The sequence below is a fragment of the Nothoprocta perdicaria genome, unplaced genomic scaffold (genome assembly GCF_003342845.1).
Source record: "Nothoprocta perdicaria isolate Ctin4 unplaced genomic scaffold, notPer1 scaffold_96, whole genome shotgun sequence".
Classification (NCBI taxonomy): Eukaryota; Metazoa; Chordata; class Aves; order Tinamiformes; family Tinamidae; genus Nothoprocta; species Nothoprocta perdicaria.
Window position 1 is genome coordinate 2,551,746 of NW_020456265.1, and position 27,957 is coordinate 2,579,702.

Here is a 27,957-nt window from a genome sequence, read left to right on the forward strand (position 1 = left end):
AGGCTGTTACACTTTGACCCATGCAACAGGAGAGCTGTAGGCAGCAGCGGGGAAGTTTTCCTTCAGTTCTTCATCATACTACTCCACCTTTTTATGGAAAGCACTGTGTTTGAGATCGGGGCTGTTCTGTTTCAAAGTCCTTCAGCCCTTCTGTGGGCRCTGTGTTGCTGTTCCTAGCACCTGTGGTAAGAACACAGGTAACTTCCTGAGCTGTTCCTCCCACGTCTCTTGCAGTACTGAGGCACACAGAGGCAACAGTTTTGTCTAAGGGTGTAGTTTACTTCAGCTGAGCTATGTGCTTTTGAAGYAAATCTCTGGGGTTGTCCCCAGTCACAGCATTTTATTTTGCAGAGGAGACCCAGAACTTGGAGTAAGAGTCCTCCAAAGGCACCTCAGTCGCTCAGTACAGAGTTAGCCTTAGAAAGTTACCATTCCCTCCCCAAGTACTGTTAATAGCTTGAGCATGAGGGCTGTTGGCACTGGGTATTTTGCCTGRTCAGTCTGCACTTGTGGGTCTAGAGTGGGAAATGCAGCCTAAGGGAGATGCGGCTGGAGAACCGTGGAGTGACATGGGCAGTGGCTGCGATCCTGGGAACAAGCAAACATGAGCAAGGGTCTCAGCTGTGCCAGGCAGGCTGAGATGCTGTCCTGGGTAGGGTAACCTTGTTCCCCAACCCTGTTCGTTAAACTGAGACTTCTGRTGTAAAACAAGGCTAACTGTACATACATGTACCTGTGTTATAGGTACATGTGTACATAGGACTGTAACGAGCACCATGAGTTTGAAGTGAAGGGGGATTAACAGCCCAGTCAGAAACTCCTCTGTGCCAATAAATGTTAACCGTGATAAATACTCTAGACTTTGATCTTTAATGACGGACAGCTACAAAGTAATAAGGGGGATATCTTCAGTTACAGGAGATTCCTCAAGCATTACATGGCTTTCAAATGGGAGGCAAATATTTGATTTTCCTTCTTTCTGCAGGACTAGTGTTTTGATTTTTTATTTCCATGGGTGTTGTTCCCAGATGTCTTTTAGAAGCCTGAAGACTGCCAAACACCAGTTGTGGGAAGTAATTTATGCAGAAATGTGGCAAGAGCCTCATAGGCCCTCAGAAGCGATGACTGAAATCTGAAGAGGTAACCATAGCTTGAGATAGAAATGACCAGCTTTTAACCCGGAGCCTTGTTCTAGCCCTGTGTCTGCTCTCCAGCTTTTCTGAAGTGGGAGGGTGCCCAAAAGGGTCCAGATCACTGAAACTCAGTGAATCAAGGATGTTCCCTGCAGCCATCAAATATATACAGAGCCATCAAATAAACATCCGCGCATGCATACACTGCACGTTTACCAGTAMTTTTGGATCCCATTGCACCTAGAAAAAAAAATGCAATGGCACAGGGACACCTCACAAGAAGCAACATAACCTGGATCTCAGTGGGCTGATTGTTTCAAACCAGAGGATGTGCATATGTACGAGGTTTGTACTCTCATGTTCTTTGGTGTTAAAGTTTCTCTATGTTTAAAGTCTAYCAAGTGTCATATTTAAAACACGTTGTGAAGATGGGAGAAAAATAATTAAATAAACTACAATGAGAAGGCTGAGGAAATTTCCACATTCCCTCTCCTTCCTTTGCTGTAGTTGAAAAAAAGAAGAACTGAAAGAGATTGGTTTTTTGCTCACACTATCGCAGGGATGCAACCTTCCTCAGAAGAAAACCTTGATTTTTGAGGAAGTTACCAAATTTTTGTGCATGTTTGCTTAAGACTGAGCAGGAAGTCTGTCTCCCTGACTGCTCTGGTGCCCTGGCAGATAGCAGATGGTTTGATGGTTTGCTCCAAAGCAGAGCTCGAGACTAATAACAGTGGGACAAACCACCAAACCAGGCCATTTCGGGAAGTCTTTCCTTACACTATTTTTCTGTCTTCTGCTTTATGGAGCTCATTTGCCTTCACATTGTCTCCATATTGCCTCTTGAACTGAAAACCCTGGGGAAATTAGCCATTCTTTCATGCAAATACAGGGTAGAATGGCAGGTTTTAGTGGTATGTGAGACCCTCTAGGCCCATTTACAGCTTCTAAAATATTCATATTGGAGAATGATGGAAACCCACTGGTCTTACTATTCATCCTTGCAGAGCCAAAGAACTTGGACAAAGAATTTTGGACAACATCCAGCCATGGTCTGCRTTAGGGAGAGTAATGGGGAAAGGTTAGATTGCAGTAGTTTGGAAACTGAAAASGATAGTACCTAGGCTGCCAAAATTGCCTCCAGGGTCTTGTTGTTATGATTTCTTCTAGGACAGGACAGTCCTGAGAGGGGACTGAGAAATTAAGTGATTCTCAGACAAATTCTCATTTTCATTTACCAAATACCTCTAAATACAGTAGGGGAGAATGTGCTTGTTTGAGTATAGAGAAGGTGCATATCTCATATCTCAATGATCCTGAAGTTAATAACCTATGTAGCTACAGGCAGTCTGTATATATAGAGTGCTTCTGAGTCTGTAATTAAGCAGATTATTAATCTGACCTTATAGCCCTAAGGCTGAAGGAAGGCAGATATCTGTAAGGTCATTTTGCATATCCTCATGACCTGTTCTTACAGCTTACTTGGAGAAAAGGCAAGATTTTGTAAGGCAGGAGCTTTGGCTCACCCCCAAAAACCGTGGAAGGAATACTGGTTGGGAGCTGGAAAGGGAGACATGATAAAGGGAGGTGAGAAGATGCCTCACACAGATGTTGACTGGAAGTAGAAGAGGCATCTACAGCTACTGGGTTGCCAAGGAGAAGGGCACTGCAAGCAGGGGCAGGCTGGAGCCTTCTTCACCTTCTGAATGTGAGGGAGTGAGAGAAACTTCAGTCTTAACCTCAGGCCCTTTCTTCCTCCAGAAACTCATTCTTTGCTGCACCAGAGCATCTCCTGATCTTGGTATGAATATTTACATTGTGAAAACCATACTTCTCCATTTCCAAAGATGCCATATACTTTTACAACTAATTTAGTATCAATAAAACAATAATCAGCTTCCAACTGTAACTTACTCAAGCCTTTCTCTGTTCTGCCGTGCAGTTGTACAAAGTTGATCAAGCAAAGCAAAAAAATGCATGTAGAAATGTTGAAGTGTTCCACTCTATTCAGCTCTGATGAGACTGCACCTGGAGTACTGGGTACAGTTCAGGGCTCCCCAGCACAAGAGGGGCATGGACAGAGGGTCCAGCGGATATCAACCAAGATGATTAAGGGACTGGAGCATCTCTCATATGAGGAAAGACTAAACGAGTTGGGCCAGTTTAGCCTTAAGAAGAGAAGGTTGAGAGAAGATCTGATCAATATGTGTAAGTACCTGAGAGCAGAATGTAGGAAGGAAGGGGCCAAACTCTTCTTGGTGGTGGCCAGTGATAGGACAAGGGGTAATGGGTATAAATTAAAACACAGGCAGTTCCATCTCCATGTGAGGAAGAACTTCTTTCCTGTGAGGGTGCCAGAGCCCTGGCACAGGCTGCCAAGGGAGGCTGTGGAGTCTCCTTCTCTGGAGATCTTCCAAACCCACCTGGATGCCGCCCTGTGCCCCGTGCTCTGGGTGTCCCTGCTGGAGCAGGAAGGTTGGACTAGATGATCTCTAGAGGTCCCTTCCAACCTCAACCAGTCTGTGATTCTGTGATTCTGTGATTCTGTGATTCTGTGATTCTGTGATTCTGTGATTCTGTGATTCTGTGATTCTGTGATTCTGTGATTCTGTGATTCTGTGCTTCTGTGCTTCTGTGAAAGAAAAGTGTCAAAAAATGTCTCAATCTGTCTGTCCCGATTTACAAGGCTGTCTTGGCCACAGCATTGTTAAATGGCCAGTTTCCAGCAGCAGCAAGGACTATACTAGTAGGTACTGCTTACAAATTTCAACATATAAACTGCTTTTTGTTCATCTCTTGCCAGCTCTAAAGTCCCACCTATTCACATGAAAGGCACAAGGTGAGGCTTTACTCTGCAGGGGCTGAGAAAAGCCTGTGTGCTTGTTCATCTGGTCCTATGGTAAGTGCTGAAGGAGACTGCCGGAAGGAGACCAGACTGTATGTACAAGAATGCTATGTCTTCGTAGRCTTGTGTCTATTCTGTTTGTCATCTCCAGATGATTTCTGCTGTCACCTCTAGATGCTATTGTCTCATCTAGCACCTGAAGATCTTAGCCATGGGACTGTGCCCCTACAGCATACAGCAGTTCAGAGCAGATGACTCTTGCCTGCTGACATTGCTATGGAGCCAGGTTTGTTTGGCAAAGGGTACAGCCTGTGGAAGTGTGATGAGTGGGAATCACAGCACTTTCTTGTTAAAGCCCCAGCTATCTGCCAGTAGCTTGGAAAAAGTTACTTACTGTGTTAGAATGGAGTGAAAAATATGAAGAGCTCTATGCAAAAGCAGGAAAACTGAAGATAAAAGTCTATAGTCTGCTAGAAAATTGCATGATTCATATAAAGATTTTCTATCTCTACATAATTTCTGCACTAGATAATTAGGACTGAGATTTCAACCAGCTGGGGCATAATGGAATAAGGCTTCCATGTGCTAAAGTCCTTTTTTTTTTTCCTTTGTGGTTGTTGTTGTTGGGGTAGTATCAGGGCCAGTGTATTTTTTTTGCTTTTTTTTTTTAACGACAAAATATAATTAAAGCCGTAAAACTAAAACAAGAAAGGACTAAAGGTATGAACAATGAACAGTTCAAAATGGAACTCTTTTCTTTTACAYTCTTCCCATCTTTGAGGAAAAGAAATACCTGTGGGACGAACAGTGCAAGGAACAGGAATGCTTAGAATAAAAGGAACTATAATAAACATAATAAATGACTCATTGAACATAATAAATGACTCATTGCTGTGTTAATGTTCTTTGAGCACCTGTTCTCAAAGATTGTTTGATGTTCCTTTTTCTTTATTTTTTTCTTTTTTTCTTTTTTTTCTTTTTTTTTTTTTAGCAAACATACAGCAGGTACGTACGGCAGGTAAACTGCATTTCCTAGCCCATCTGGAGGCCAGTTACAAGTGGAGTTCATCAAGTGTTATCTTTCAGCTTATTCTTTTCTATATCTTTCTCAGTGACATAGAGAAAGTAAAAAACACTGTTTTTCTGTCAAGTCTGTAGATATAACTGCAGGGTGCAGAGAGTGTAGTCCAGGACTGGACTGCCATATGGAGGGGGCTGAATCGGATGGAGGGAATGGCCAACAGGCACCTTATGCAATTCAGCAAAGACAAATGTAGAGTCCTATGCCGAGAATGAASTAAAACCCTGCAGTGGTATGAACTGTGCAATGACTGGCTGTGGAGCAGAGGACATGTGGTTTTAAATCTCTGCTTGGTACTCTTATACTACATCATTGTCCGCTTTTGGGCCCCTCAGTACAGAACAGATATCAACAGCCTGGAATTAAGTTCAGGGGAGGCCCACCAGCATGGCTGGAGCACACTCCCTGAGAAAGGCTGGCAGAGCTCAGGGGACCGTGTTGCAAAACTCTCACGATATTGCACAGAACTGGAATATGAAATCCCACAACCAAACTAGATAGATCCATTTCTGATATCCATGCACCACTGTGGTGCTGACTGTGCACAAGCTGGCTCTGTATTACTATCTGCTTGGCTGCTATAACYACAGTACTCACATAGGATCGAAAATAACCCATCTGAGTAACTGCTAGACAAGGAAGTAGGAAAAAGTTGACTCTGACAACAAAGACTATGTTATTTCTGCTCAGTCTAACCCTGCAGGCTAGACCAAGGCAGTCTGAAAAATGACACCAAAAAAAAAGGAAGAAAGAGCAACTGATACAGGGAGCAGTCATAATTACAGGAAAGGAGAAATAAGCTTTGATTTTCCAATAAACTTGACAAAGTCTCTGGCTAGATAAAGAAAACTGATTATGCTGAATGGCTTAAAGCCAATAAAAACCCCAAAATGGTCAAGGTCAAGAGAGTAGGGAAGACAAGAGGAGAGGGAAGACAAGAGAGTAGGGAAGACAAGAGGAGAGGGAAACATCCAGGCCAAACAGCATCACAAAACAATACAAGGACCTGAGAAACAACTTAAAACCCTAACAACTGTCCCAAAGTGGTTAGTCACACCAAAGTATAACGTGGCTTTCTTGTCACAGTTGTTTAGTAACAGTGGCATGCCCAGGGTGAGTGTTGGTATGATATGCAAAGTCTCACAGGGACATGAAAAAGTATTCTGCCTCCTGGATGGGGGTCCCTTGCCCACTTTCTTTTTGTACCATCTGATGAACGGGCAGAAATTCCTTCAGCTGTTTTCCAGGCAATGTGGCTGGTGTCACTCTGAATGCACCCAGAGCAGGTCCAGACCAGCCACTTTGTGAGCCAGCCTTTCGGGTGAGGATAGGGGAGGTCCTTCCTAGCCCTTCTGCCATTTGACTATTTCCTTCTTTCCACAAAGACTGACAGCAGCTTACTAAGAAGAGAGGAAACTGCTGAATCAATCCCTTCTTCAAAGAACAGAGAGCCTGTTGTGCCGATTTTTATGGTGCCTTTTACTTTTGAATATTATCTTTGGCATATTCTCTTTCTGTATAGCACATGCCAAAGGAAAATAAACATCCTTGCCACATTAGAAAGGTACAGACTATTCTTATTGACTTTTGAAAACTTAACTTTTGATTTCCTATTAACTCATTTTACAGGAAGTTACCACATTTTTTGTAGGTATTACAAAAAGACTGTCCTAATCGTGCAGACCACCCACGTCTCCACTGACCACAGTTTAAGTTTCTAAGTATTGGGAATCTGCTATTGTATGCTAGAGAGCTCTCTTTCTGACTTATGGCTAGTACTTAATGCTTCTTTAGATGGAAATACTGTGTATATCATAGTATGTTTGTGGTACTGTGTCCTAACAAAAACTCTTCCAGGCAGCTGTTTGCTGATATCACCACAGAGTTGATGCTCCTATTCCAAGTGATTTTCTCCATACACTGCACAGGAAACATCCCTTCATGGCTCTGTTTCTAAGAGAAGCAAGAAGGGCTAAGAGTCTGAGCTGGAAAAGTCATCTGAAACAGTGTGAGATGCCACTGGAGCAAGACATAGGAAAGAAGAGACTTGTATAAAGTATCTGCAAAGCTAGGCAAATTGTCTCAAGGAAACAAGCCTAGTTGGGGGCCAGTGTTGTCCCTCAGGGGTCAGTACTGGGCCCAGTGCTGTTCAACCTGTTCATCAATGACTTGGACAAGGTGACACAGTGCACCCTGAGCAAGTTTGCAGACAATACCAAAACCAGTTACCCATGAGGCAGCAGTGCCCTTGTGGCCAAGAAGGCCAATGGGCTCCTGGCTGCATCAGGAAGAGTGTTGCCAGCAGGTTGAGGGAGGGGATCCTGTCGCTCTGCTCAGCTCTGGTCAGGCTGCACCTGGAGTACTGGGGGCAGTTCTGGGCTCCCCAGTATAAGAGGGACGTGAAGCTTCTAGAGAGGGTCCAGCGGAGAGCGACAAAGATGATGAAAGGACTGGAGCATCTCTCATATGAGGAAAGACGAGCTGAACTTGTTTAGTCTTGAGAAGAGAAGGTTGAGAGGAGATCTGATCAATGTAAATAAGTACATGAGGGGAGAATGTAGGGAGGATGGGGCCAAACTCTTCTTGGTGGTGACCAGTGATAAGACAAGGAGTAACGGGTACAAATTAAAACACAGTAAGTTCCATCTCCAYGTGAGGAGGAACTTCTTTCCTATGAAGGTGACAGAGCAGTGGAACAGGCTGCCCAGGGAGGTTGTGGAGTCTCCTTCTCTGGAGATCTTCCAAATTCACCTGGATGCCACCCTGTGCCCCGTGCTCTGGGTGTCCCTGCTGGAGCAGGGGGTTGGACTAGATGATCTCTGGAGGTCCCTTCCAACCTTAAACATTCTCTGCTTCTGTGCTTCTGTGAAAGAAGTGTCAAAAAAATGAGATTATCTGTCCCAACTTACAAGACTGTCTTGGCCACGGCATTGTTAAATGGCCAGTTTCCAGCAGCAGCAAGGACTGTACTAGGAGGTTCTGCTTACACAGTTCAACATACATTTGTTCATCTCTTGCCAGCTCTAAAGTCTCACCTATTCACATGACAGAAAGGGGCGAGGTGAGGGTTGACTCTGTAGGGGCTGAGAAAAGCCTGTGTGCTTGTTCATCTGGTCCTATGGTAAGTGCTGAAGGAGACTGTGCTTCGCACAGTGCCTGATGGATGCAAAGAGATCAGGACCCTGCATTAGGGTGTTGTGTGTTACTGTAATGCACACAGCAAATGACAGGGTGCTGTGGAACTGACAGTGGGGTGAACAGTGCTGGCACATGGGAAAGAGTGAGGGACAACTGGGAACTTGGACATTGTGGGAGGAGGAGAGAGGTGGGATTTGCAAAGGGAAACAGAGGGAGAGTGAAGATAGGGTTGTTCTGGTATGTTTGTAGTTTCTCACTAGGATGCYAATATGTGAGAAAACACACATTAATATATGAGGGGAAAAAAGAATATATTATAGATGCCAAAAAACATCATTTGAGTACCTTACACCTGTCACAAAATAAGATCATAGATCACACTGYAAAGTTACGTTTTTGCGAGGCCAACTGCTCCTTGGAGAAGTTTCRTTTCTGTTTTCTGGAAAGGTCATGTCAAAAAATTTGCTGAAGAAAATGAAAGGAGAACAATAAACAAGGATTAATCTTCATTATTTCAGAATATGTCTTACAATAAGTTTTGTTTCATGATAGTTTCATTTCTCTTCCACCCTCTAGATCTCATCCACTCTTTGTGGGAGGAGAGGATAAATAGAAAGCACAAAGAGAAACAGGAAAAGCCTATCGGTTCTCATCACTGCTGTGGACACTACCAGGTAATAATGTCTTTCCCTCTCTTTTAAATTATCATATGAGTTTAAATTATCTTTAATTCATGGAAGTAATGGAAAGATAGCATGTAAATAGGAGYATTCTTTTTTAAATACATAACTTGTGTATAGGTAATATGTTTTTCTACTGTGCAGAAACATGCTCTAGATGATTTATAGCATTGTAAGCAGTGCAGCCCTTCACTTCCTTGGAAAATGCAGATAGAGCTGACAACTGCCAGCTCTGGTAAGGAGTGTTATCCCGCTTCTACTAATAGTAGAATACTAAGTCATACAGAAGAGTATCGTACCTGCTATTCTATAGTAGAGTATTCTACTATTCTGCTATTCTATAGCAGAATAGCACATCATTCACTAGTATGAAATTTTGCTAGTTTCAGAGGTCACTTGAAAAAATGCCTCTCCTTTTCTTCCTTCTGTCTATTTTTCTGCCTCTACTTCTGCTTTTGAGGTTGTGAAGGCTCAGTGCACAATGTCTGCATGGCACGGTGAAGAGTTGCCTCAACTTAACTAACTTTATTCAGATCCAGGGGCAGAAAAGCTGGCTAGCCACCAAAATTACATTTATTTACTCTGCTGCTTTATTTAGGTATATTTATATGCTTGCATATCTGTATGGCACTTCTGTCTACACTGGAGACCTAGTTGAAGAGGGAGTTTGAGGGTGCCAGAGCCCTGGCACAGGCTGCCCAGGGAGGCTGTGGAGTCTCCTTCTCTGGAGATCTTCCAAACCCACCTGGMTGCCACCCTGCGCCCCGTGCTCTGGGTGTCCCTGCTGGAGCAGGGAGATGATCTCTAGATGCCCCTTCCAACCTCAACCACTTGGTGGTCTGTGAGTTTACATGGCAGGAAAGAAAACCGAAATGTTTTGAAGTTGGCACTTTTAGTTGGCACTAAACACTTTAAGTTTCAGTACCCTGGTTGTGTCACATGTTTATCTTTCAAGCTCTCCTGTTGTTCCTGGTGGCCTTGCTATGTTATTTTTTGCATCTTGTCTTTTTTTTAAATAAGGATGGCTAAAACTTCTGTATAACCACTCTGTGAATGAAATATGACTGTATTTATGAGGCCACTTACTAAAACCTCTACATGAATGACTCTTAACCCGAGGAATGTAAATAAAAATATCAAAGGGACAGAAAATTTTCACTTGGTAATATTTCAGGTAAAACAAAAAATCATAGGAATTGCTCCTTCTTCTAATTTGGAGGGAGGGAATAGAATAGATTGGACAAACAAGAGAGGCCGTAGAAGGAATTATTATTAAAGACATTATCAAAAAAAATCATATGGCAATAGAAAAGGACAAAAGAATCTGGCTATCAGAGAACAGGGAATGTATATTCATTTTAGGTTATGCATTGAGCTCTCACAGGAACAAACCCTTTTTATATTCATTAACAGAAACAGTTGTTGAAACAGTAATGAAAAGGGAGAGGCGGAGAAAGATGAAGGAACTGTGCAAGGAATAATTATAAAGAAAAAAAAGTAGATCAATTAGCTCTTATTTCTGGTCAAAAATTGAGCTTATTCACTCTAGTGATTCAAGTTTACTTTTTATTTTAGCATTTTTTTATGTATCAGCTATATATATTGCTATTTGGATATCTAAACATATGAGTGGATTTTTTCTGGAAGTATATTTGAGCCCATGACTGTTGAGTCTGACCAAGATCAGGACTAAAAAAAAAAAAAAAAAGTAACATTTTAATTGTTTTGTTAAAAAGAAGACCCAATCAGGAAGTGTGGAATTAATGTGTTCTTTTTTTTTTCTCTCTCTTTCTCTCTCTCTAAACGTATGTTGTGTCTGATCTTCCTGCTTTGACATCTGTTTAAATTAGAAAATCTGCAAGTTTAATTCAGAAAAAAAAAAAAGAACACCTTTCAAAAAAAAAAGAGTGCTGTTTCTCAATCTCTTTTTTCATTTTCTCATTTCTCTTTCATTCCTATTCTGGCTTCAAAAAATATGGTGGTCACTTCCTTCTTTTCCTTGTTCACACTTTTCCCAGAAAATGTCACACTGTGAACCTCCAGGTTCTTCAGTCACCCATCAGATCTTCCAGCAAAAGCTCATAGCAAAACTTCACTTTTATACAAAGAAAACCCAAGCAAGCAAATACAAAACTCCCAGACCACTTTTTTTCCAACACAATGTTGAGCAAACCTCTGTATTTGCATTTGTATTTTTTATTTGTGTCTGTATTTTTTTTTGTATTATTCTTGAGAAGCAATTTTGAATAGCAGAGGAAGCCCTAACTTACTAAACTTCATATCTTAGGAGCTATTTCTGTTATTAAGCAAGTATTCGCTCAGTCTGTGCAAATCTGCTCAGTGGGTGCTGTAGTGATTGAGCTTCTCAAAGCACTTTTCAGCAAAATCTTTCACTGAGGAAGAGGAGCTTTCCACAAAACCTATCTTAGCATTTTGTTGTTGTTGTTGTTCAGAATATTCTTGTTTACTCACTTGCAACTTTTGCTTCTAAAAACTCCAAAAATCAGAGAAGAGGTAGAGGGAAGTTTTTCAAATGTATCTTCTGGAAAGCAATCGTGGTTTTGGCAATAGATCTGGCACGTGGGATCTGCTGAAAGCTTGACTCAGTAAATAATGGTGGTGCTTCGATTTTCTCTGCTGTTGCTACTATTGCAAGTTGGATTCACTTAATATCCCATGTTTGATTTCAGAATCTGTATAGAAGAGTGGATCACTGTCTGATCACTGGACCAGACAGGGATCGCTGTTAGTGGAACGCAGACRATATGAGCAAGCCACATGATAAGCCAAGAAATGAGCAAATCATGGATGGGAAACATGTTCATCCTTTTGTGGAGGAAAGCGGAACTGGGCCACTTTCCAGACAAGAACTTAAAGATGCTTACGCAGTACCTCTTCCACCAGATGATGAATATGAAGAAGCTCCTCTGGAACAAAACAAGATGGCATCAGAGGAAGCAATGAACAAGTCTCCATCTGAGGGAAAGTCTCAGAAGGGGCAGAAAAAGTTAGAGAAATTGTATTACCAAGTAGAGGATGAGGTAAGCCAGGTAGCAGGGAAGAGCACAGATCCTCCTCTCGGTAATTCTTGTGTTTCACTCTGTGCTCCCAAATTGATCCCTGTGTCTCCTTGGCTGATCTGCACTTGCTAGGTCTAAGGGCAGGAGTTCTCCTGGGATCAGGGCCCAAGCAGTCATTTGTGTACCTGGGAAGATGTCTACGTACAATTAATCCATAGGCATAAAAAGTACAAATATAAAAAACAGGATGGCAACAGCCAAAGAGCAATTTTTCTGTGCAATATATATCTGTTTCATTGGTCACAATTAGCAAATATAAATAGGAATCCTTGAATTTAAGATACTTTTTACAAACGTSTCCAATACCTTCAATGGGAATATAAAGAAATGTTAATATCTATCTGTATTCTGTTTTTAACACTAGATTGGCAGAGCAGATTTTTTTCTTTTTAAGTCTGTGGATTAGTAAATGAAATTCTGAAGAATGATTAAGCATTTACAAGCTAGCAAACATTGTAATGAAGATAGTGGGAAGGTGTTACCAAAATGGTTTTAAAATATCTGTATCCAGGAATGAATACCATCTTTTTTATCTCTGAAAGACAAACCCACTCTTCTTGCTTACATCTGATGATACTCATATTTTCAAAGATGGCTTTCTTAGACCAAGGTGATGGTTAGCCACTTCAGCTATTATTTTCTAAAAATCAGGGATAAATGTGGTTGGGCTGTTAAGGCTTATTAAATATTGATGTTCTCAAAAATTATAAATGTTTTTATAAATCAGCAGTCAGACTGGAACATGATTGGAACAAGGAGGAACTGGGAGAACCGACCAAGCTGATGTTTATACCTGGCAATATTTAACTGCAAGTGGACCAGTTTTGGAAAGGCTGAAAAGAAACCGGTTGGGTTTCATAAAATGAAGATCCTATGTTAACATCTGGTACATAGTACCCAAACCAAAAAGTGACAATAATCAGTCATTTAAAAGAAATCACCCATTCTTGCTTACCTTACCTTACCTTACTTTAGGCTAAAATGAGGCAAAAAAGAAGAGATCATGATTTAAAAGACCTTTTGCCACTTATTAAAGGCACTACAGCAGAATCCCTTTGGTGTGTGCACAAGAACTAAACCTTCAGAATTCAACGTAAGATTTAATTTTAATAAATTATTCTTACTAATGAAATTTATATTACTAATGAATGTATGCTTTCATTTGCATACATGTCCTTCAGTACATTGGTAGGTAAGTAAAAACAAGAATGGCAGTTATTAAAAAAATAAATGAACAAAACACCTTTAGTAGTGGGGTCTCTTCATACTTTCCACCTGTACAGTTCTCAGATGATAGCTTACCAAGTTTGGTATTTTTATCAAAAATGTTGTAATCACTGAGCCARTCTGAAATGATTCGGCTGTATTTGCAGACACCTACTTATAACATGGAGGTGCAAGGTGTACAGTGTTATGAGATGTAGAGTGACAGCAGTATATAAGGTTTATTAGAGATGATAAGCTGGAAAAAAATGCCCAGAGGGTTTTTGTGAAAGCAGCTTATCTAAAAGTTACAAAAAATGCAACTTCAATTCTAACAGACAGAAGAACACACCTTGTACAAACAATACGAGCAAAAGATCCGCCCCTGCATTGATCTCATCGACAGTCTGAGGGCTCTTGGAATAGAAAAAGACATAGCTTTGCCTGTGATCGCAGTGATTGGAGACCAGAGCTCTGGAAAAAGCTCTGTCCTGGAAGCCTTGTCTGGTATTGCTCTTCCTAGAGGAAATGGTAAGATTTTGTCCTYTCTGAATTTCTAAATTTTACATTGATGAAGTAGAATGGCTTTTTTTTTTTTCCCTTCCCATCTGGGAATAGATAACTCATCACGGAGACTGTATCTMAGTTATGGAGCACTAAATTATGGATGTTGTCTCATCTCTAAATTCCGTTAGAAGATATGGATGTGCAAGTGGGGAACTGCAGTGTTGTCCCAACAGGTTGCATGGTCCCAACAGTCTAGGAATCAGGACTAAGTATAGTGTAGCATACTTGCCCAAAATTGTTGATAGCCTGAGAGGCAGCATCAGCTGGCACAGTGTATTCSCCAGAAAGCAGTACTACAAGTTCAGCAGAGTGTCGCTCCCATATAAAACACTAATTTTGAAATTTGCGTTCTTGGGATAAGAATTCTTTTTTGGATCAAAGTTTTCTTACAGATTTTTTTTTAGCATAGAATATAAAATAATCTTTACTTATGATTGCCTGCCTTGGATGTTATCAAATCAGAGAAGATTGTTGGAAGAGTTATTTGCAGCACAAGATGATTCATCTTCCAGCTCTATATGTATRTATGTATATGTGTGCATAAACTATAGGTTTATAAACCTATCATTTCCACAAGTTTTGAACTAGTTGAAATTGCCTCAATTCTCAATGCATCTATTCTTTCAGGAGGGACTTGAGAAAAAAAATGTTTTTCATAGGGTGGTGATGCAACACTGCAACAGGTCACCCCATCCTTTGAAGTTGACATGATATAGTTGGACAAAGCTGAGAGCTGATCATATGTAGAGCTGGTGATAGTCTTGCTTCAGAATGGGAAGCTGGATGACAGACCGTTAAAGGTCCCTTGGAACATTTTTGTGGCTCTATGAGAAGTACTATCTGTGTACATTACACCATCTGCAGCACACTCTCTGTGTATTATATGTAACAATTGCTAACATGAGTTAATTCCATCTTTGGAACTATTGTAGGTATTGTTACTAGATGCCCCTTGGAACTTAAACTCAAAAAAGCACCTGATACACAGAAGTGGAAAGGGAAAATTAGTTACCGTCGTGTCCGGGAAGAGCTTGAGAACCCCTCAGAGGTGGAGAAAGCAATAAGAAGAGGTAAGCTGTAACATGTTCCCCTCTGATATGACTTGCTCAATCTCCCGTGACTACCTTTTCCTCTTTCTTAGGCTGGACAGTAGTCTCCATACTAACATATAATGTAATCTTAACTGCCAAGAACCAAATTCAGAGCAGAAGAAAATGGGATAGCATAGATGCATCGAGTGTTGTACTACTCACCACTTCAATGGTGAATATGATCCATTATGTCTGATAAAAGCTCAAGCCAAGTCCTCAACTGGATGCTGTTTATCTGTTTTTTGGAAGATTATCTGTTGAGTTGTGAACATGCCAAGCCTTATGGGCTCACATTTCCAGTGCAAAAGCCCAGGGAAAGGCTTGTGACCTCTGGGGCTGGAAACCTTATGATTCTGAAGGAAATGAAAGAGCACACATTGGAAGACATACAGAATTTATACCAATTACTGTGAACACAGCCCCAAGCATTGCTTTRTTTTTATGATATTCCATGCAGTGCAAGGAAACACTTTTGTTACCCAAAAGGCAAATAAGCATGTGCCTGAAATGTCCATATGGATTTGGATTGTCCTGATGTCCTTGATTTGCACTGCTCTATAACATTACCAAGTTGTTTGACTAGTTTTTCCATAAGTTGCTTGGAGTTTTCAATAAATACGTCAAAAATTAGTGGTGGTATTAACTAAGATAACTACAGAGCTCATCTCATGAAAAGTGATTTATTTTGCTCTCAAACACCAAGAGAATTCATAAAATTGCAAAGCTGTATGAAGTAAATGTAATGAGTGTGATTCAGTGCTCATAGGGGAATGTGCTGCTTCCATGCTCCTCTGTGCTGCTCATAGTCCTCATCTTATTTCTGTGTAAGACATGGAGTAAATTACTTGAGCTCTCACCCTCACAATCAAATTGTGAATAATATAGAATAATATATATTTATCTTTCAAAGCTGCCAATAATTAGTTAATGTCTAAAAAGAGATTTGATTTTGATTTTGAGAAAGCACATTCTGTAACTGGCTAATATCCTATCACTTCTGTTATAGTTTTATTGTTTTGTTATATTGTTTGTTATATAGTTCATTATATTGTTTTATTATAGTTTATTATGATTTTGCATATTTTGATGCATTTGGCTGTTTATGTGACACAATAAGTATGTACTGTGTAAAATATTATAGTTCACATTCGAAAAGGAAATTATGTATTCCCTAATAATTTCCTTAAGATTTTCCATAAATGGATATCTGTGCTTGGCTGTGCCAGAGAAAAAGCCATGTCTAAAAGAGTTTTAGGTGGTAGTAGATAGTTTTCATTGTGTATTTATTGTATTCCTTTCTAAAAATCACTTTGGTGCATTTTTTTAACCTTTTATACATTGCCTTGCTCTTTTCTCCTTCTAGCCCAGGATGTTGTGGCTGGTACTAAAGGTGCCATCAGTAGAGAACTAATATCCCTAGAAGTCTGGTCCTCAACTGTCCCAGACCTGACACTAATTGATCTTCCTGGAATTGCCAGAGTGGCTGTAGGAGATCAGCCAAAAGACATTGGTGACCAGGTAAAACTCAGTCTTATGTGTTAACCTGTGCAAAGGGACTTTTTCTAACCTACCTTACACRTCAGTCTTTGGTACAGGATACTAGGGTTGTTATACTCAGCCTCCAGGCCAGAATTAAAGCTACAATATTGTATCTAACAGGCAAGGACCAGGATCCTCTCTCAGTGCTGTAGTGCAGGTGAAAGATGGCCAAGCTGGCTGTGAATGACACAACCTTGACAGAACCACCCATGGCAACTTGGCATAACCCAGTTGTATGGACACTGTTTCACAGGCAGACTGTCTCTGAACACAGTGCTTGGCTGGACTGCAGACTGGAGATTGCTGGGTCTCAAAATGCCTTATATCTGACCAGTTCTGTGGATATGTTTAGTAAAGATGACTACAGTTGAGGTGATGGAAGCTCTTCTGGAGCAAGACCGAAAACTTTCTCATACTGGTTCAGTGCTTTGTTGCCTCTTACATATAGGGAGATCAGAATGTGACCCACTTTTTTTCTGATCATCTAAGCAATCACAGCAGACCTCACGTAGCTTTTAGAAGAAACAGCTAGGGAAGGCCAATATAGCTGTATGAGGACAGGACTCGAGCATGATGGGCAGGAACTGGGTGTATTATTTCTATTAAGATAGCTTGAAGTACAAAGTTGGAATAAGAGTAGTATCAGCTGGACATGTCAGTTTAAGAATGAGAAAGGATTGGGTAAACTTGCAAGAGCAGCAAAGGAAATAAAAATGGATTTTACTCTTCGGACAGGAAAAATTTCATTTTACAATTAGATAGTAATTTTTCATTTATATACAAGAGAAAGCAGCTAGTGCAATATCATCCATACATTTCCATTGTCTCCAGATGCCTGCATGTTTCAGACATGGAGGTTATATAATTTTATTTTCTCACAAATCAGGCTGGAAGGCAAGTAGAAAACAAGGCAAGTAGAGTCAGCTTAAYGAAAACTCTGAATAAAGAGTTAATTTAATACAGTATAAGCACAATAGAGTAGTGTGAACCAGTTGCAGTACAACAGAAACCATGAGAAACACTTGTAGTTTGGGACTGCAACATGGAAGCAATGTCAACTAAATGTCTTGTGAGATTTGTTTTTACACTAGTGGTCTACTAAAATGCAAGTCAAATGCTTTTGTCTTTTTTCAGAGATACCAATTTGACATTTAGCAGCATAATATGGTTTGCTGTCTTTTCATAGGTTTGTAATTAGTCATCAGATATTGTTTTTTCTTACACATGGTTATTTATGAAATATTATTTCCATCATGAATGTGCTGGGGTTTTTTTATAGCTTTCAGGACAAGTATAATAACAGTCTGTTTTCATTCGTATTAGATGTTTGGATGTTAGATGTTTGTTTCTATATCTTTAGAAAGCAAGAGGCTGCATCCTTCTGCTGACATTTTCAGGCCATCTTTTAGCCTGTAAAAGTATCCTCCGTGTATGTGACATTGCATGCCATCCGACAGCAAAGTTAACTAGTATTGACAGAGATGGTCACAGCCTACATTCTAGCATCTGATTTTACTGAACTTCATTTCTACCGTATTATATTACAGATCAAAAACCTACTGAAAAATAYTATCAGCAGCAAAGAGACACTCATTTTGGTAGTGGTGCCGTGTAATGTGGATATTGCAACAACAGAAGCACTGAAAATGGCTCACATGGTGGACCCCGAGGGAGAAAGGACACTCGGTGAGGCTTTTCTGTGCTACAAGTTGGAGAAGTGTATTATTTTCCATTCAATCTAATGTTTTGTACTCCACATCAGTTATGCAAAATTTGCTTCTACAAATTAAGAAAAAAAAAAACCTAAAAAAGCTAAATAAGCTGTTGTGAATTTATTTACAAAACTGGAAGAGAGCCAGTACAGCTTTGAGTATCCTGGTTTTGAGTCTTGCTGACGCTGGAAACTTAAAACCTCAGAATTAATGGTGGGAAAACCTTGCTGTTGGGTGTTAAAAAGGTGAGCAAGGCAAAAGGTATGGTTGGAAGTCCAACTGTAGAGTAAGTTTTACAGTGCAAAGCCCAGGAGCTGGGAGCTTTCTAGGAAAGAAAAAGCAAAATGGAGATAAGAAGTTACTTTAGAAAACACTGTACAAAACATCCCTGCTCTGATGAAGAGATATCCTAATGGATCTTCTCCACCTTTACTTTCTGTGCAAGTAATTTTCTCTCTGTGTGACTTCACAGGAATCCTCACAAAACCTGATTTGGTGGACAAAGGAACTGAGGAGTCTATTGTTAACATAGTACGAAATCGGACCATCCCCCTCAAAAAAGGTTACATGATCGTGAAGTGTCGTGGGCAACAGGACATCCACAACAATCTGACCTTAGCCTCTGCAATCCAGCAGGAGAAAGATTTCTTTGAGAAGCATAAACATTTTAGGTAGTTCTCATGTAAAGGATCTAATCTAATGCACTAAAGTCACTGAAGAAAAAAAAGAAAGAAAAGTGCCTGTTGAGTTTCTGAGATTTCAGTTAGGATTGCAAACAGGAATTCTGTCTGCTATTTTTTATCCTGCCCAAGTAGTCTTGCCGTACAGTAAGTGAGCAGAATTTTACATGTCAGATAATTTTTTAAATATATTTTAGTTGCAAGTTTGATGAATAGCTTAATTAACCCTYGGAGAAGTGCAGTGAACCTCAGAAGTTCAGAATAGCCTCAAGGAAATCAGGCCAAGTATCCAAGCACTGCAAGTACTTTGCTGAGTATTTCTATTCACCGAAAAACTGTGTGAAATTTAGCAAGAGAAAAAACAGCTGCTTGTGTTGAGGGCACAGTTTTCCCCAGAAGATGACTTGGCAGCAAATCAGCTGCTGTATATGTACAAATGAAAAGGATTTCAGTTCAGCAGGCTCATCACATGCAGCAACAGTGCAGCAGCATTCTGTTGTGCTGATAGTAAATGCTATTTTCAGCCTTCCCTGTTTCCTTTTCTTTAGCAAGTATCGGTAGTTGTCAATTCTTGTAAAAAAGCTGTTGGGCTCAGAAGCTCCTGAGTTGTTCCTGTGCTTGCACTGGCACTCCTCTTTACTTAATCTGTGTAGCAGTAAAAACAAAGCAGTGTTGCTCCCTTACCCTGCAAAAGCRCTCAGTCCATAACCACCTTTTCCCCCATTTTTTGCAGCACTCTTCTGAGTGAAGAAAAGGCCACTATCCCTCTTCTGGCAAAGAAGCTCACAAAAGAACTTGTGGAACATATTACTGTAAGTAACAGAGACGTCATATGAAGCTTTTTGTATGCATTACTATTTAACAATAAGCCAAATTCTTTAGCCTTGGATTGCAATTAAAAAAAAAAAAAAGTTAAAAGTTATTTGCATAGTGTTTATGGAAACCCATATCTGCTCTCAAATTTGCCTTTAGCCTAAGTAAGGATTGGCAACAAGCAAATTACTTTATTTGCCTGTGACTCGTAACTCCTGTTTTTTTACTGCTAGTCCTGATATTTCCTTCTGTTTGTGAACAGCTTTGATGGCTCGGTGACGAGTTATTACTGTCAGGTTGCCAAAGCAAAATAATTTCTATGAATTTAATATATCTTCAATCTCAAGTAAAAAATTAGTTACTTTACTATAGTATAATGCTAATATATTATTTTATTATATATGTAATTGTAATACATATTTTTCTATTCTGGAAAAATGCTGAAATACAAAGAACTTTTCAATTCAGGGCTGAAAGAGGAAAAATATATGTATTTATGTAAATTTACATAAAATAAGCAATCAAATAAGCAACCAAAGAGCTATGGTCAGTCACATATTTATCAGAAATTGAGGATTCAGTACCTTCCCTACATCATCACCCCCCTGCTACCAGAAAGCAGGACATACTTTTTGGCTCAAGTGAGTGAAACCTTCTGCTAACATTCTGCTGTGAGTGAAATGTTCTGCCCACCTCACCACAAGGTCCAGCCCTGATATCAAAACATTTCCCTGTCTTTTTTTTTTTTTCTTTTTTTAGTGAAGGTCATATTTTTACTTCTGTGCTATCCTACTGTCATACAAGGGATATGAGCAACAGGGAGAGGAAATGCATTCAGTCTCCTGACGGCAACAGTTAATGTGCAGGCTTGGGTCGATCTCAGTGCAGTTCTCCTTTCTGTCCTCCACTCCACATCCCACCAAAAATAAATAAATAAACAAAAAGAGGCATGTCCAAACTACCTAATCATCTTTCTTTTGTCACTCCCCCCACTCCAGAAAATTTTGCCTGCGCTAGAGAGCCAAATATGCACGGAACGCAAAAAAAGCTTGCAAGTACTCCGCACCTACAAGCGAAGCATGCTCACAAAAGAGTCCGATAAGCTGCTTTTGCTCACAGAGGTAAGTATCAATGTTGGTTTGGTTACAGAACAGCAAAGGAAAGTAGTTGCTGGAGAGAGAAACGTGCTACGTGGCAACGCACTGGTGAAGCATCGGTGCGCATTACTTGTAGAACCTGCCATTGAAGGATCTTGACAATAGATTGCACAAATACCTGCCATCATGTCTCCTGGCAAAAAATAATGGATTAGAGGACTTCCCAGCACTTTTTTTTCTTCCTGAACTAAAGAACAACTTGATTCATTCATCAAAATCAGTCACGCTGGAGAGAGAAAACTTACAGTCTTGCTAGCTTAGCATTTTAGAAGATTCTCATTATTTATGCTTCTCATAAAATTAATTGAGGCCCTCATTTGAAAAAATGGTTTGCAAGTCCAGGTGGGTTTCTTTCCTCACAGGAAGAATCATAAGTCATATTTTCTGCAAGCCAGCAGCAGCGTTTGTGCAGGCCTATCAGTCTTCAAAGATTTTGTTTAGGTCTGGTCAGTTAGAATTTAGTAAATAATTCTGAGAGCCCACAGATCAGGTTATTCTCCCCCTAGATGTGCTGACTTTGCAGAAATACCAGGAGCAAAAGAGAAGGGATGTTTTCAATGAACAGTCCACCTACTTGATCATCAAACAACAGCAGATTCGCTTAACTTATATAAATACATCTGAAAAAAAAAGTTACTTGCTTTTTTTTTTCTTTTTTTAATATATTACAGCTTATCAAACAGTTTAATGAAGACATTGCTAACTCAATAAAAGGAGAGGAACATATATCTGAAAATGAAACCAGGTTGTTTACAAAAATCCGCAAAGAGTTTCAAACTTGGGAAGTAGTTCTCCATAATACTAGTATGAAGGGTAAGCAAAGAAAAACATCACTTGCATTTGATTTGAAAGATTTGGTGTTTCTCATTTAAGATGGCAAATTCCTATAACATTAACAAAGGCATATTGACTATGCTGTCTTAACCAAAACTATCTAGTCTACATTAGATTCCCTGAGATAAGCTTGTTTACTGGATTTTACTAAAAAAAAAAAAAAAAAATTATTTTTTAATACACCTCAAAATTGGCTGGTAGTGCCCAAATCTGAGACAGTACTGATTCCGGAAAGAGTCAGTAATTTTGAGCCCTATTATCATTTCTGGGTTGCTTTCTGTCATTTTAGATGCTTACTCAAATGAGTGAAATGTCTCATTCATAAAGCAATAAAGTATGTTAGTTCAGTTCTGTAATAAGCACATTCCTTGAAAGATCAGCTCAGAAGTAACTCTTCCCAAGACCATTTTCAGAGAGAAGACATATACTTCCTTCTTGCTATAAATATAGTATTAAAGCAATTTTAATTTTACAGTTACAGATACTGTACCTGAAAAGGTAAGGAAATATGAATCCCAGTATCGTGGACGGGAGCTCCCAGGCTTTACCAGTTATAGGACTTTTGAAGATATTATAAAAGAGCAAGTCACGCAACTGGAGGTGCCAGCTATTGAGATGATGAACACTGTGGTTGGTATGTCTTGTGGGTCTCATGTGGCCTTCACCCATGCAGTGCAACACRCAAACCCTAAAGTAGGAATCCACTGTCTTTGCAAATTCATTGCACATTTGCACTTATTACACACCAACTGTGCTGATAGGTGGAGGTGTCCATGATTCATCCAGTCATGAATTATGATCCTCCACCAAAGGAAGGAGTATGTCATCCTCCCATGTCTCCATTGCTGACTCACCTGCCAAAAGWCCTGAATTAGACTTTGTGACTGTGGTATTTTGTTATCAGTCCAATCCAGGTAGCCTTTGGCTGGGAAAACGAATTTATTTGAGGTCTTTCAGCCTTTCCTGCCACGAGGCTACCAAACAGGGGTGCAGATGTCAGTAGAGTAATACCAAGAAAGCCTGACTTAGTAACCTGCGAGCATGATGCTGGCTTGAATTCCCGCGCTACTCTCCTGTGCAAACAGCTCATGGCAAGAACTTGACATTCCATATGGTTTCTCTCTTCTTCCCTTAGGCCTGGTTGAAGAGTCTTTTCTGAGACTCACTAAAAAGCATTTTGCTGATTTTCACAATCTATATAGAGCTGTCAAGGTAAGAGGCTACATATAACCTGGGATAAGAGTAAGACAGAATGCCACTTGTAAACACAGCTTTGCTTATGGTACAACAGAACATTTATTTTGGAATTAATGAAAATGCATTTTGTCAAATACGCTTTGACAAAGCGTATTTCARTACCTTTTGGCAAGGTCTAAAATGSAGCTTTTTCATTCATTCTGGTTGCATTTTTGATGCATAAAACACTGGTCTGAGAAAACCTAGCATGACTCTCTTAAAGACTTACAAATTAATTTCAAATTTCATTTCTGCAACGATTTATAAGCATGTGGGTAGCCAGAGAGAATTTAATAACGCTTTTGGCTTTCTGAAAGGCAAACCAGAGTGTTAATCAGTGTGGGAGTCTCATTGCTCATGAAGGACAGCAGCAGTAGACATAAGAAAATGACTTCAGTGTTTTAAGACTTCAGTCCAGGGGATGCTAAGAAAGCATTTCAAGARACTTTCAGGATGACTGAAGAGACGTCTTGCTCCCCACAAAGTTTCATATGAGATTTTCAAAAAAGACCAGTAAATAGCAGTAATAAAAATGCCCAAGTATTAGGGGTGATGTGCTGAAAACAGATAGAAGACCAGAGTTTTCTGAGGAGGGCAGGAGAGGAAATGGAGTTCATATAGGTACTATTGTCACTGCTCTCTGCAGAAGTATGACACGGTRAAAATACCTGCAAAACCTGAGGGCGGGCTGAACTCATCACTAGCAACTGCTGCCTGCTCCTATCAGGCTTAGTGTTTTCCAGGAAGTCAGTTTTGACCCATCCTGTGCAGGAGTTTAGGGCAGGGACGTAGTGTCACATTTCCCTGCTCTTTGACCAGAGAGGAACAGGTATCTAAGCGTGATGATGAGCTCCCAGGAGCTCCCAATCCCAGCCTGGGATTGGACAGTGCAGCAGTTAGAGCTGTGGAATGCTGTGTCCGACCTTGCCTTTCCCTGGGGACAATGCTAAGCACTGGCATCTTCCTAAAGGAAGCAAACTTTGCTCAGAGTTTATCGTTTTCTCCTATCCTAGGCCAGCATAGAAGACATTAAGGAGCAACAAGCAGAAGAGGCTGAAAGAAACATCCAGAACCAGTTTAAAATGGAGAATATAATATACTGCCAGGACTACAGCTACACTCCTTATTTAAATGCCATTCAGGGGGGAAAAAGCAACGCCCAGGAGAAACCACAGCCTTTGGCTCAAGGCTTTGTATCTGTTTCAAAGCAAGATTCCCCCAACATCGAGGGAATGATTTCTCACACACAAGTGTATTTCAGCGTGAGTTTACAGCCTACAGAAGAGCATTTCTGTTGCACTCTGCGTGCTATAGACTCTGTCCCTCAGTGCAATCTTGCTGCAATGAACACAAACATAACAGCAGCAGGCACCGAGCAGGCTACCATGCATGAAAAGTAGTCACAGGGTGCAGGTGCCTCGTCCACATAGCTTCTGTCCACATCAGCTTCTGGCAGCCAGCAATGAAAAAGCCCAGGCATAACTGGCACCACCAGCCGTGTCACATTAGAGTGAGGCAACAAAGGGAACACCTGGAATTGAGAACTTGCTTTTCTGGTGTTGACCTTTGCTTCGCAAAAGTCCCTCAGAAAGCAACAAGTTAATTATTAATAGCCAGTAGCTTAGGTAGTGGTTCACCTTGAATTTCAATAGCAGGGTTTTTCACAAATTCCTACATTTCAGTGTTTGGGCTGCCCTTCCGGGTAATGGCAGTAAGACAGCAAGAGCCAAAGGCAAATTTGCAAATTTGCTTCCCTGGCCTTCCCTTCTCCAATATACACTCTGCTTTCAGACAAAGTTTTGAATACTAGTTGTGCTTTTAATAAGTACACTGTTACCGTAAGCACCAGTTTTTCAACAGTAAAAAATACCAGGGCATCACATCACGTTGTACTTAAGATGCTGAATTCACCTGCCTTGGCATTGGAGCCCTTAAATGTCTATGGCTTTTGAAAATAACACTCATGAGCCTACATCATTTATGGCAGCTCTGTCAAGGTCTGTGTGAGATTTATCTTCAGAAAATGYCCACATTCAAAGCATCATCCCTCCCTCCCACCATAGTCAGTGGTGCCCAGAGAATGGATAGGCTCAGTAAGTGCCTTTTCTGACCCAGTTCTGTATTGACCACCTCTCCRCAGACTAGCTGGGGAGCTTAAAAAGACCTACATTTAGGTATSTTTTCATCTTGAGCTCAAACCCATCCTCATGTAAAGGCTTGCAGATGGTGAGTTCTGGAGGTATTTAAGGCCAGGAAAAGTTCAGATTTCACTGGTAAGGGACTACTTAAGCCCTTTAGGACTTAAACATCAGATGTACCTTCACCTGGTCTTCCCAACGTCTTTTTCAAGTCAGGCTCCCACATGCAGAAAGGAGAACAGCATCCAGGTCTCTCTCCTGCGTGGAGGACAGMTGAGTTCAGGTCCGTTCCAGCAGTGGAGAGGCATTGAACCTTCCCTTGCCCAAAAGCACAAGCTGATAGCCCTCTTCCCACCACAATACCAACTTCTCTGTGGCAAGCACCTCTCAATCTCAGACAGATAGGTTGTCACATTAAACAGAAAATTATCTTATTAAGATACAAATAGTTGTATTCACAATCAAATGCCATTGTCGTAGACATTTTGTTCCTTAAGACTAATGCTTATTCCAAAGTGTTTATACTTAAAAGGGCAGCCACATCAAAAATGACATCTCAATACACRAATTTACCACCTAGGAGAATCTGTCATATCTCCTGTATCACAGTGGGTTGACATTGTTCATGCAGGTTGAATTTGAAGGYATAAACTGCAAACAAATAATATTCATCATATATGTCCCTAGCACAGCTGATAGCCTTTGACAGCCATGAGAAATGTGTAGGGAATAACCTATACTGGGCTTAGAACCTTTAGGGAAAAAAGAGCAGGTGACATTCCCAAGTCTCCTTAATTTTTAGTGGTGGTCATGTTCTTTAGGAAAATGTGCTATTATTTCTTACTAGATTATCTATAACTCCTTTCTATTGCTTTGTTCAGAGAAAAAAAAATCTAATTGCCATTTCTTTATCTCTTCCTTGCAGACAGCAAAGACTCGCCTCTCCAATCAGATTCCTTTGATAATTCTGTTTTCTGCCCTCCAAAACTTTGGAGATAACTTACAGACCAAAATGCTACAACTTTTGCAAGGAAAAGAAAACATAAATTTTTTACTTCACGAAGACAGTGAAGTTGCTAAATATAGGAATTCACTCACTCAGCGAGTTAATTGTCTCACCCARGCCTGCCAGTATCTAAGAAACTTTGCCAATCTGCAGCTTCATTGAATTTTGAAGTGTTTTTCAACTATTTCTAGTGTTATTAATGAGCTGTGTATAATTTGCTAAAATATTAAGGTAGTCATTGACCTTCAACATTTACTTTTAGAATTCTCAAAATTGATCCTTCTACTATATTTCTCACAGTATATACACGGAAACATTTGCCTGTATACGAAATTAATCACATTATCATATTTTAAGCATTCATTTTATGAGATTATTGCATAKCATTAAAATAATTATTAAAAGATAAGAGTTGAGAGGGGTTTTTGTTTCTTTTTTTAAGTGAGGTTGGGGGAATTTCAGATAATCTCCAAACTTCAGAGATCAAACTCACTTTCCTAGCTGAGGCTTGTGTTGTTTGGGGTGGGAGGTGATTCCCTGCTTCCTTTTGCTCTCTTGCTTCATCGTGGCTGCTGGATGTGTGTCCTTGCCTGGGAGATGATTGTGCCAAGCTTTGCTCCCGAAGTCCCATCCCAACAAGCAGAGATGGGGCACAAATCAAGCATGAAACTGCTCCAGTCTATTGAGAAAATGTCGTTACCTTAATGATAGCCAGTGAGTGCATTGACAGGGTGCCCCTGGGTCTGTTCTTCATTTCTTGGTTCTCTGATTYGTAGAAAAATCCTACGGGGCTTTTCTTCTGGCTGTCTGGAGCATTGCCTGAAATTTAGAGGCTGATGGGGAAAATTGCTGACTGCCTGGGTTTGGATGTCCAGAACAGATTAAACCACACAGGAYATTAAACATCAGAAGGATGTCGCAGCATATGGCTCAATACCTGTCGCCCTTCCCTCTTCATGCCCAAGTGAATCTTTCCAAATGGTGGATCTTTCCTTTCATGGAAGCCAGTGCAAAATATACTGCTGAATACTGTTGAACATTGTATTTATGGTATCCTTCATATAGAGGATTAATTTTAAATGGACAAAGCTGTGCTTAGCATAGCACAAAGAAGGCCTGCATCCAGCTAAAGAATTGTGCTCCAGTGTTAYTCCGCACTTTCTAAGAAAGACGGAAAAGAAATGCTTCCAAGCAAAACATTATTTTAAGTGAAGGGTAAAAACACAGGAGGTGTGTGATCCTCTGACGTGACCTGCAGCAGCAGCCGGGTGACTCTGAACCTGTGGCATTTATCTCAAGTGGAGCATGCAGCCTTCTTACCCCTCTCTCAACACCAGGTCGCTCTTCCGCATTGCACTGCCGTGTTTTGCCACAATTGGCTTACAGTGCTGTGGGTCTGAAGCCTCTAAAAGCCCCCTGCCTTAACACTCAGTCTTTTTTTTCTTTTTAAATCTCAGTGTTGAACATTCCTCAGATTCGTTGASCACTTCATGGTATTCCCCGGGGCACACTTCATGCTCATGTGCCAGTGAAAACACCCTCCCAGACCTCGGGAAGAGAGGCAGGTACACATGGCTTCAGGCAAGAGTAACAAACAGGGGTGCATTAACAGAATATATTAACAAAACTGGGTGCGACTACCTCAGCCCGCTGCCTTTAGGCCAGCTGCTTGATCTGGCTACGCTCACCGGCTGGAATGATTTCATCCAGCTCAGGCACTGAAGAACCTCAGTGCATGTAGACATGCAACTTCTTTTTCTATCCCCGAGTTTCTTCAAGTACTGGAAGTATTGGAATTAAAAAAGAAAAATCCTGAATCAAGCACTTGAATTTTGTTTGAATCAGGTTTTTAGAGGACTTCAGACACTGAGTTCAGCAACTGCTTCCAAGAATACGCGTAAACAAGCACAAACCACCACTAAGGAAAACTATTTGTAAAAAAAAAAAAAAAATTTATTTGGTGTAGTGTTTGCTTGCAAGACAACTGCATTTCAGTACCAACAGAGAAAACAAGACTAGTAGAGTCT

General features: G+C 40.4%; 1 protein-coding gene across 1 annotated transcript; it reads left to right on the forward strand.

The window, feature by feature from the left end:
* Nucleotides 1-11,639: 11,639 nt before the first annotated feature.
* Nucleotides 11,640-26,289, forward strand: LOC112959079 (interferon-induced GTP-binding protein Mx-like). The gene is made up of 13 exons (XM_026053030.1): nt 11,640-11,915; nt 13,496-13,688; nt 14,657-14,794; nt 16,179-16,333; nt 17,902-18,040; nt 18,539-18,737; nt 19,480-19,558; nt 20,558-20,680; nt 21,388-21,529; nt 22,026-22,184; nt 22,686-22,762; nt 23,800-24,048; nt 25,850-26,289. Exons 1-13 carry the CDS (start codon nt 11,640-11,642, stop codon nt 26,090-26,092), a joined length of 2,172 nt encoding a protein of 723 aa, XP_025908815.1. The 3' UTR covers nt 26,093-26,289.
* The last annotated feature ends 1,668 nt before the right edge of the window (nt 26,290-27,957 follow it).